General features: G+C 38.8%; 1 protein-coding gene across 1 annotated transcript in view; it reads left to right on the top strand.

The window, feature by feature from the left end:
• LOC128739387 (putative protein TPRXL) overlaps window positions 1-12104 on the top strand; it is a 94779-nt gene that overhangs the window by 55129 nt on the left and 27546 nt on the right. The window contains exon 2 of the mRNA XM_053834869.1: window positions 5279-5534. Coding sequence (XP_053690844.1) covers window positions 5279-5534 — 256 coding nt within the window. The remainder of the gene's footprint in view (window positions 1-5278; window positions 5535-12104) is intronic.

Below are 12104 nucleotides of genomic sequence, written 5' to 3'. Positions count from 1 at the left end.
ACAAATTAACCTGTGTTGTACATAAATCATGAATCTCGGATGATCTTTGTCACAATCTCGAGTTTTGCAAGTTTCTGAGGAGTTCAACCTTAGATGATTCATTTTGGCAGTTATGTAATTATGAAAGCATCCCAGGTAACCAATAAGCATCACCAATGCTATTCAAATGTAGGCCAATAAGCATTTGAGTCGCCTTAAATGCTACTTAAATGCTATTTTGGCAAAATATACAGCTACTATACTGATAATCTTCTTATAGTGCTGACAATGCTAATTTACAGATAATTACCGACACGAAGAATTTGAATACAATTTTGGATGCCAATTTACAACACCTATGCAGTCAAAAAGCTAATATACAACAACGTGCAGTATAAAATGCCAGATACGCTGATTTGCTGCTTATGTTATTGCTTATTAGTTACCAGGAATGAGTAGTTTAATATACAAATTTGCAATTTTTCCTCACAGTAAAGTAGAAAACATCTCCCCTGTCCCCTCATTGCATAGCCAGAAAGCGGATAGTAATATTCGCCATGATTGTACAACATTTCGCCGAATATCATTTTACGAAAAACCTTAAGCGGAATGTACCATTTCACGTAAAACTTTTTTGTGGAAAGTACCATTTCGCGATCCTCTCCTTACTCGCTGTCGCTCGTTCCAGGTAACCCAGGTAGACCTAGGAAAACAAATAAACCTAGACAGTAGTGATTTCTGCGGGTTGTTGCTTCCCAAAGTGATCGGCGGTTCCGACGGCGGGTCACCGGCAACACTCGCGGCCGCCTCGTCCTGAATGATCTAGTGTTACTATAGATAGTTTTTGTGGCCTTGTTATTAACTAATGTTTTATGGAAGAGTCTCGAACTTCTCGAGTTCGATTAGTTTTTGAGTTTCGCAAAAATTTCTGTTTTATTTGTATGAGAGCCCATATCCCCCTAACACAGGGGTGAGAGGTCTCTAACTATCATAAAATAAATTCAAGACTCATCAATTCAAGACTGTGGGAGATCCCACATGCCAAATTTGGTTCCATTTGCTTGATTAGTTCTCGAATTATAAGGAAATTTGTATTTAATTTGTGTAGAAGCCCCCCCTGTTAAAGTGAGGAGGGGTCCTAATTCACCATAGAAAATATTCTTGCCCTCGAAAACCTTCACATGCCAAATTTTGTTCCATTTGCTTGATTATTTCTCGAGTTATGAGGAAATTTTGTTTTTTCATTTGTATAGGAGCCCCCCTCCTAAAGTGGGGAGTGGTCCTAATTCACCATAGAAAATATTCTTGCCTACAAAAACACCCACTTGCTAAATTTGGTTCCATTTGCTTGATTAATTCTAGAGTTATGAGGAAATTTGTATTTCGTTAGTATGGGAGCCCCCCTCCTAAAAAGGTAAAGGGTCCTAATTCATCATAGAAAAGATTCATGCCTCCAAAAACACCCACATGCCAAATATGGTTCTATTTTATTGATTAGTTTTCGAGTTATGAGGAAACTTGTATTTCATTTGTATAGGAGCCCCCCCTCCTAAAGTGGGGAGGGGTCTCAATTCACCATAGAAAGAATTCTTGTCTTCAAAATCACCCACATGTAAAATTTTGTTCTATTTGCTCGATTAATTTTCAAGTTATGCAGAAATTTGGGTTTCATTTGTATGGGAGCCCCCCATCTTAGTAGGATGAGGGGTCTCTAACCATCATAAGAACCTTCCCTGGCCCCAAAAACCCCTATATGCAAATTTTCACGCCGATCGATTCAGTAGTTTTCGATTCTATTAGGAACATTCGGGCAGACAGACAGAAATCCATTTTTATAGGCATAGATTTGTATGGGAGCCCCCCTCTTAATGGGGGGAGGGGTCTTTTGCCATCGAGAGAACCTTCCGTAACCCCAAAAACCCCTAATTGCAAATTTTCACGCCGATCGGTTCAGTAGTTTTCGATTCTAAAAGGAACATAGGGACAGACAGACAGACAGAAATCCTTTTTTATAGGTATAGATTTTTTTCAGTTTTGAACTTCTGGTCTTTTGGACTTGAAACTTGTGTCATTTTGAAGTTTTCGATTTTTTAATTCCTTGGCTATTTGATTTTTTTTTTTTTTTGTTTTCATTGTTCTACTGCTTTTTACTTTTGATTTTGTGCTTATTTTGTAACCATTTTTATGAATTTTGACGTAGAACTATGTCTTTCGCGAAGGTAGCTGTTATAGAGGATCATTCCAAAAAATCTTTCTCGAAAAGTTGTCAGGTTTCGATCGGAATATGTCCTACGTGTCGACCCAAATAAAGAACGCTCTTGATTCATGCGGTTGTACTTTTGAAAAATCGAAAATAATGAAGTAGGGTTTATTTCTAATTCCCGTTGTAGTAAGTAAAGTCATTCTAATTTTCATCATTTCTTGGATGGATCTAATTAATACTCCAAAACTTCTGGTGCTGATTTGACTCAAACACACTTACCTTCCGATTCGTGCACTTTGAAATCATTAAAAAGCGATTATTAAAGCATTTTATTGAAATTACGCAACTGACTTTATTTCTTAAATTCGTCGCACCGTTTTAAAGTCCGTCCATCAAAATTTTTCATCGTCCAAACTGAAAATCACAACAATGTTTACGAAGCTAACGCGCATGTATTTGTGTAGGACGGCATGACAAATGTTATTCTACAATATTTCTGCAGGCCAGGCAAGTTTTCCTGGCTGTAGAATAACGACAATGCCTTGCGTGAGTTATTTTCATTTTTGAATGACGGAAATTGAAACGATTAGTCGCCACTTTTTCTTCGTCGCACGAAAAAACGTAGGAAATTTGGCTGATAGGAATTCTTTAATGAAAAAAAGCATTTAAATAGGTCTCTGCTCGCTTTGATTGATCGCGTATGATAGCCAACAAGCTAAAATTATAGGGAATAACTAATTTTGCATTGTGTGTCATAAAAAACGCTAATATTTTTAATAATTTGTGTTGGAAAGGACGGGAATAGGCAATTACGACGAAGCAGCAAGATACCCTACTGTCTAACTAGCAATCCTCGCACCGCGATTGGTTGGAAAAGACGTCATACAAGTTTTAACGTGTTGCAGAATCTTTCCGTCCCAACGGGTTAAAAATTCTTTACGGCGAAACGATTGAGCCTAGATGAATTTGATATCTGTGTTTGGAAAGTGCCATAAATTACTCCAAATACTGAGACTTGTTGACCAAATACTGAGACACAATTAAAATTCACCACTATAGTTATTTTCTCTTTTTCGCCGTCGATTTTTTAATATTATTTTTCGACCCTCCAACTCGTCGAAACACTCGCAAAAATTAACATGAAACTTTGGTTTACCGCCCGAGTACTTATTTAGGTTAAAGTTTTAATGATTTCGCTTAGAGAGGGCTCACTTGAATTAATGGGGAAAACTCCAATTCATTTCGATTGCAATCGTGAATGCAAGGCAGTCATTTGTTGGTACGTAACCAAGGCTACGAGCATGGATATGCAGTGGTGCTAGCCAAAATAATTGACTATGACATGGACTAGATATTTTCGCTGTTAAATTAACTATTTTAGTGCGTCAAAAATATGCTAATAATATTGATTTTACCCGTAATCTGAAAATAGGAGACTTCGAAACTATCAAATCTCATATAAAATTTGTACGAAAATTAACTTTCTCTAGCTATCTCGCTTCCCCTAGTTTCCTTTGCCATAAAATGTAGGTAGAGCATCAATAGTAGCTAATGGATAACTTTAAAAATGAAATGGATTCGTTTATTGACTAACGCTTTTAATAATCCATTAAAACTGTGACACTTAGTGGTCTCCCATTGTGGAAAGGCTCTCTAATTTTTTTCTTTCAAAAAGAACTAAAATAGAAATCAGTAACGCTAGCTCGATCGACAGCGCCAATGACGTCCGCCGGTAGGAATCTCTTTATCCGTTTTTGCTCGTAAAGGGACGACACTTCATTCAGAAAACGCCGCACCGCGCCATTCGATGATGCAAAAATACTTCAGAACCACCACCCGCGCCACCACCGGCCGGCTGCCTGTCGACAACATAGTAGATAGACATATTCCCTCACGAGACTGTCAGACGGGAATTTTAATTGCATCTGCCATTAGCATTTGGCGGCATCTATCGTGCCTTAATGACGCACTGACACTGACGATGGGGCCCGAACGGACGATTTCTCCGATAAAGATCGCCCGGTGGGTTGGGAAAATAGCTGCCCGCTTAAGTATAGGTCGATTAAGACTGATTATATTTCGTCATCTTTGAAGAATGAGTGGCTGGATTCCCAGTGGAATTAGTATCCTTTTGTAGGCATAGCTAGCAAATAAGTTCGCAGTGCTACATGCCACAGGCAGTGGCTAATGCTCACTGCATGCCACTTGTATACCTACAAATAATCAAAGACTCATTGACCGCTAATGAGGTGCAATTTGCAATTTCCCACCCATCATCGCGTGTGAAAAGCGTGAAACCAAATTTATCATCGGCAGGATGCAAGTCATGTATCGCGGCGCGAGCGGGAACCGTACGCTTCAAGGATATTTGTTTTAGCGAATATTTAGTACCAGGTCAGGGAGGGAATGAGCAAAGCCTTTATGATTTCCACGTGCACGCGCACAGCCCGGGTAATTAGTGAGGGTAGCCGAAGCAAAACCTAAGCCGCGAACTGACACTTGCCCTGTTATTACAAACAATTGCCAAGCTTGGAACGTGAGTTGGGACAAGGACATACGGCTCATTATGAATGGACTCCGCCGACGTGTTGACTCAGACACTTCGATTAGTCTGTGTTACCTGTGCCGGGTGTAGTGACTGGGCTTATAAAGAATCGACTATGCTGAGTGAAGCGTGAAACTTATCTCACATCTTAATTTGGATGCACTTTAAGAGCAATTGTAATTAATTCCTCTTTCGACGGATAAGGATGGCAAAAATAAGCCGTTAAAAATCCCACGAACAGATCGTAACATTTGAAGAATAGCGAACCGTTCGATGTCTCGGTAGAATTTCAACCGGTATGTCAGATATTTCCTTTTCCATACAACCGTTCGTTACGATTATCGCCCGGTCAGACCCGGCTCGTTATAGGATGCTTGGAAGGAATGTCGCACTTATTAACAAAGCCGAGCGTGAAATGCACATGTTCATACGGTGACTCACGGCCCCGTACTAAAAGCACTCACCTATATGTAGCCTATATTGCAATCCGATGAAGATCTCCACCGCTTCTAACCTTTTGTTCTATATATTTTTCCCGCTCCCCGTTGCAGATACCCCCTCGACACCGATCTCACAGTCACCGCAGAGTACGTCCTGCAGTCCGTTCACCACCGGCTACTACAGCGGCCAGGTGTTCTTCCCGCAGACCCCGAACGCGGTGCTGCGGACCCCGCCGGGTGCCATCGGCGGACGGGGCGGCGGGGTGTTCTTCGGACTGCCCACTCCGAGTCCCAGTGGAAGCAGCAGCCACAGCAGCCAGCACAGTGCCAACAGTCCGGATACGCCGTCCTGCTCGGCGGCAATTTTGTGAGTATCTACTATAAGTACATTCTTTCAACCTTCATGCAAGTGAGACTATGGCCTATTTTGGTTATCAATTTTTGCTTGACTTTGAATAATTGTGTTTAAGTTAAAGTTTTTTAAAGATTTAATCGCTTCATTATAAAGATGGGCTGTATGAAACGAGGCTAAGTTCTATGCATACACCCTACGAAAAACTTATGTAGGGTAAATGATTTTGAAATGGACCTAGTCGAATTCTGATCTTGAATGGACCTATTTTTAAATAAGAATTTTAGGATATAATTATCAAGTCTTTGTACTGTATTTAGCTTTTATGTTTATCTTTAATCATTTCTGAACGTAAATATACTAAAATTAAATTAAAATTATAGCCAAAACCACTTTATTGCCGCTTATTTAAAAGTAGCTGTTTTTCAGCGTTTTGGCAGTCACCATAGAGTATTTTCAAACTGTTACTACCCGGAACCCTTCTGGTTTGAAATAAAACAATACTCTTAAAATGATGCTAAAATATGTGTAATTTCAATTTAGGTATTTAAAAGTTCAGTAAAACCAATAAAATCTTCAAATTCATTAAAAATGTTAACCCCCTTTTTTGATCTTGAATGGACCTAGTATTGATTTTAGAATGGACCTAGTTTTGCGCTCCGAGACATCACTGACGGTAGCTATCATTGCCTACCACTAACGAACTCGTCGTTGTATATTCATTGAAACTGCTTGTTGTCACTATAATATCTCCGTTTATAATTAATCTATAAGCACGGGATATTGAAAGTAGGCTTGATTTATAGCCTAAATAAAAACTTAATTATATTGATAAAACTAACTATCAGTCATCCTTTTTCGTAGTTGCTTTATAGTGTTTGTACATTGTAGCCTCTAGTTTTGAAACTAAAAAGTCTTCCTAATTAGTTAGCTAACATATGTCATTTTATGCTTAAAACAATATAAACTTAATTTATTCTCAGTATTGTACAAAAATTTTAACCATCATTGATTAAAAGATAAGATGGATCAAAAGATAAGAGGGATACTAACTGCCTTTTGTTAAGGGGGCATAGTACCTTTTCGATTTTTTAAAACCTAAATTTTTGTATTGATTATTTCGAAAGATTAACATTTTGACCATATGTGTTTGCATGAATTCCAAATATTGACAAAGTTACAGCTATTTGTACCGCGCATGTCTGGAGCGATTAAACAACGAGTAAAAACTTCAACGTCGTTTTTCTCGAAACCAGGTTTTGAAAGTCGGTACCATAAGTATCTCAAGAACGGCTCAAGCAATTCTTATTATTCTTTTTTTGTTTGAAAGCCAACAAAATTATCTAGTGTTTGACCCATCCTTTTCTTGATAGTGTAATTTTTGATTTTTTTAGAAATGTTTAAAGTTAATTTTTTCGCTTAAAAACCATACTTTTATGTTTCAATGTTCGCCATTTTGTTATGTGTTCGAATTCTAAAAAAGGATGGATCAAACACGAGATAATTTAATGTTCTTTCATGTCGTTTTGGAATTTTTCAATTCGGATAAGCCCCCCAGCGCCAATCCATGGTACCGCAATTCATGGTTTTTTGAACGACTATCTTCAAGGAGCCGTAGGGGCAAGGGGAAAAGGTTCCCTTATGAAAACAAAATTGCAAATATTAGTATAAAATGCAATGTTTCGAATGCAAAAAACCCGATTCAATTTGCCTTTCGCGTTATCGAGAAAAAATTATTTGAAATTAGGCAAAAAATATGGTGCAAAAGGTACTATGCCCCTCAAAAAAGAACTATTTTTGCTTCATTTGCATTTAGCACAAAACCAGTTACACTTAAATTTTTCCAATTGGATTTTACGTATTTGTTTTAGCACGAAGCAAAAGTGTAATCTATATAAGTAATCTATATAAGTAGAGCAAAATTTTCCCAATTTGTTCACCCTATGTAAAAAAATTCCCAAATTATGCTAAACGGGACAATTCTTGTATCATTAAAAGTAATGCACAGAAGAATGAAACAAGTTATTTGAGAATACATTTCTGAAGATTTATATATAGCTTTATTGTATAGGAAACTCTAATATTGGAACTTCGAATTGAGTTACGAAGCTAATATTCCAAACTCTATTTAAAGTGGTTATCCCTGCTTAACTATCTACAGGCAACATCGTAAAAATGGTTGGAATCAAAATTTTTTTCATGGACAAATAACGTCCTGTATTTTCCATATAAATACAGCAAAAAGTTTTGCTGTAATTTTAAGGTTGACTTCAAATTTTTTTTAGCCCCCCGATTTTTCAAGCCAATTTCCAAAGGGGGGGGGGGGGGGTGTGACAAAAACTTAAAAAATATTTTGCAAAGGCCTTATATTCCGCCGATAAGCAAGCAGGTTGACTTCACATCACCTTTTGGTCGATTGACAGATAGATTAAAAATCAGTTTAGTAATATTCAAAATCATGCAACCGGACTAACGTTGTACTACGTCATCCGTGGTCGTATCTTATACACAACCCCTCTGATTTTTTTCTTGGGGGATGTAAAGTTTTCTTTAAGCACCTCTCCCCTCTGACTTGTGACAAAATTAATACCTCCTTGTCCACCGAAATTGAGTGACTCTGAGATCTAAAATATTCATTTTTGAAACTTCCTATTTTCTATCTGGTAATTGAAACCTAGTATCTAACCTTACCTTTAAACCTAGTAGAATTACCAAGTCTAATTTTTTCAAGCATCATTTACAGTATGATTTCGAATTTGACAACCAATGCGTGTCGCCTATGTTGCCAACATCGAAACCGTGGCAAAATCTAGACCATTTTTTAACTGAAAAAATTGCATATAAATGTGTCAAAAATTGAATAATTACCACTAATTAACGAATTTTTCACGATTGCAACGGTTTTATATTCAAAATGTTCGACAGGGGCTGTGGCAAACCTTTAGATACTTTGCAGTAAGACGTAGTCCTACGTCAGTAAAAGTCTGACCTTTCGAAATATGTAGTCACTAAATAAAAACTCGAACCCCACTGTACTTGATAAACTACGTTTAATACAAGTTATATTACATATGTTTAATGAATGGTTTAAATTTTTGAAACTAATAGGCGACATAATTTTTTTATGACGTGGAAATCGTTTCAACCATATCTGAACAACAGGTAATAATAAATTCCCAATATACAAATGTAACACACAGATACATACACAACGCATATCAAGTCACTGAAACATTGTTCAATTGTTGGGCTGACATAAAAACAAGACCCTCGGTGACTGTGACCGATTTCAAATTTTTCAACCGACTTTCATACCTTTCTAACAGAATATAAGAAAGGTAAAAGCTGTTCAACCTTGTGTCCTATTAATAAATAACAACAAATAGTTGTACTATTAAAAAAATTCTTTGTTATTATTTTGTTCATTTACGTGGAAGAAACTATGACAATCCTAATTTAGGTCCATTTCAAAATCAAAAATAGGTCCAATTCAAGATCATGTTGGGTCCATTCAAGATCAAAAAAAGGCTTTGGCAAAAAACGATATATTTAATAAAAGTTTAATCAATTATACATTTTTAAACTACTGATAATGTAGAAAAAAAGGTGGTACTTTCCAACAAATAGTAACATCACCACATATTATTTATAAATGACGAGTAAATTGAGCAGGAGTGCGAGTGGTGGTGTTAAAAAGCGCTAAATAGGTCCATTCAAGATCAATTACCCTATTTCATAATTGAAGAAGATTTTAATATAGTGGAATATTGACTTTACTGAGTAGTCATGAAAATTAAATGAGTGGGCTCTGTCAAACTTCTATAAAATACCACAAAATTCAGAAGGTAGTTCCGTCAAAGCGAGCTAGTGCCGTTTAAAGTACCTACTTTAGCCGCTGGAATGCCAACAGGCACTGTAGGATCGATACCAGTGAGATCCTGATTATGGTACACTGGCTACGATAGCGAGTTATGAACACGGCATGGATGAATCGATAGGATTCGACGTTATGAATTGGCAATCTTAGTTTCGCTTTCTCTCAGTAGGCAAGAGTGACACCTTGCTGGAAAGGCAATTGTGGCAAAGCCACTGCTGTCTCCGTCCCGTTAAAACCTAGCCGGCCTTCGTGATATATTCAGAGCTCGGCCCCTTAGGTGGCGGGGTAGTAGGCACAGATGACAATTCCTGACTTGCGTCGATCTGGCTTTGGCTCGGGCCCCCATAAAAGACCCGAGTCAACCCTAGCATGGCCTCACTGCTTGCAAAGATAGTCATGGAATCACCACAAGGCGATCACGAACCACGTGTGGAGACAGCTGAACGTGAGCAGAAGCATCTGAGGGCTGGAGCTGAGACTGCTGAAACTGCACTAAGCGAAGCTATGAAGAAGAGCACTTCCGAAGTACTGGAGACGCCTAGAGCACCTTCAGATCTTAATCCGCGTTATAAAAAGAAAGAAGGGGGAAACGCCTAGGGAAGAAGAGGAGCAAAAAAAGGCCAAGAACAAAGAAGAAGAGGATCCGAGCTGTGGCGAAAACAGCGGTTGGCGTACTGTCGTAAGTTAGAAGGATAAACAGCAGCGAAGAAAAAAGAGAACAACGAAAAGCATAAAAAGTCTAGACCTTAGCGCGAAAGACGTAAGGGGGATGCCCTAATTGTTGAAGCGAATGCCAACGTTTCTCACCCTGTGATCCACGAAAAAGTGCGAGATGTCCCGGAATTGAAGGAACTCGGAGAGAAAGCGATTTAAAACCTGGCGAACTCAAAATGGGAAGAGTTTCTTGTTGAGCTGCAAAAGTATCCATCGGTTAAAAGGGCAGCTTTCAAGGAGCTTGAAAGCGGAGGAGAAACGAAAACGCTTTCCTAAAAAAGCGTGATCGAGTGTAGGGATCTGGACAAGATCACGACAGAAAAGGAGTTAAGAAGTGCGTAGAAAGTACAGTGCGAATTGTGCGACGTCACAATAATTGCAGAGCCGTACCGAATTCCTCCCGGTAACGGTAATTGGACAGCTTATAAAGCAGCAATACATGCAACGGGCAAGTTCCCCATTGATGAGGTTGGTTCGTACGAAAGTTTCGTGCTTGTCCTGGGTGATGGACCTTGGAGCAGTTCCACCAAATGCTGGATGCGCTGACTGAGAAAACCATCGGGCGAAGCCTGAGCATCGTTGCGTGAGAGTTCAACGCTTGCGCTGTGGAGTGGGTTAGTAGATGCACTAACGTCAAAGGGTAGTCTGTTAGAAGCCTGGTTAAGCTAGAAGTTGCATTGTTCAACGAAGGTACCGTTAACACTTTTCTTAAAGACAGTCGCGAGCCCACTATTGATGTCACTTTTGGCATAGCGATGACCAGGCGATTAAATATAGTATCAACTGGTGGAATCCGGCGATTATACAGAAAGCTAGAAGACGAAGACAGCTGTAAGACGACGGCCTTTGATAGGGATCTTTTAGTCGAGGCACTCTGAGTGGACGGCGGAAGATCGATCTTGCATGCGAACGAGTTGGCGGATGCCCAGGAGCCGACAAACGAGCATATTGATAGAATGGGACAATAAGAAAACTTTGGGTCAGAAGACGCGTCCAAAGAGCCAGACCTGCATCAGATTGGGAAGAGCGTAGCATGACGTTCGGGGTAGCCAGGGCTGCATTAAAACGTAAGTTAACCCCTGACGCGTACCACACCGTGATCGCAAAAGTCAAAGAACCTGCCACAGCCGGGGAGTTGCGCCCGGATAAGCTGAAGGCTATCGTGGAAGAGCTTTTCCCGAACTACTAGCAGTGGCAAGACGGATGAAGACTAAGAAAACGCCCGGTCTTAGCTTTTGGTCTTAACTTTTGAACAAGAAAAAGAAGAAGGAAAGATGGCTGAAAAAAATAAAATGTTGTCTTCTTTTTCTCTTTTCTCTGGCTGTGTTTCGTTTACAAAGCTCAAAAGTTATAAAAATCTTCGTCAAGCTACTACCAACAAAACAAAAAAAAGTTTGTTCCAATACGTTGTGTAGTTTCTGAGAAAAAGGTACATAAAGTTTGAAAATCGTGGTTTTTCAGGAGCGGCGTTTTATTCTGTCGAGATTGTTCCATGCCGCACTGGAACGCTTATGTGTATGATCGTTTTTCGGCCACTTCTCGTGGCTGGATCGTAACAAAATTAAAGACTGGAAAAGACTGCAAAATCAAAATCTGAAATAAAAAAATAATAAATTTTTTAAAAGTTTTAGTCGTTTATGTCCCCTCATCAAAAACTAGAGGACCCGGCGCGCGTCGCTACGCCATTCTAAAAAGAGGGTAGAAGCATAATGCTGAAGATTTGCTTAATTGTAATCTTGCATCTTGCAGAGCTTTCTGTTTGATAAACCAAGATATTCTTAAATCATACCGAAATTCTTAAATCATCAAATTTCTAGTCCCACGTAACAATTTGGGGTTTTCGCCAATCCTTGAAATGATAATGTTAGCAAAATCACTATAAAATATTAGTTCAGTTCGTTTGAAATCAGTTGAAAACTGGTTAGAAACCATGGACCATGGAACCATGGAGAGTAATCAATTTTGTTCCAAATTTACTCTATATTTTAGTATGG

This window comes from Sabethes cyaneus, chromosome 3 (genome assembly GCF_943734655.1).
Source record: "Sabethes cyaneus chromosome 3, idSabCyanKW18_F2, whole genome shotgun sequence".
Taxonomy (NCBI): domain Eukaryota; kingdom Metazoa; phylum Arthropoda; class Insecta; order Diptera; family Culicidae; genus Sabethes; species Sabethes cyaneus.
This window is presented reverse-complemented; position numbering and strand designations above follow the sequence as displayed.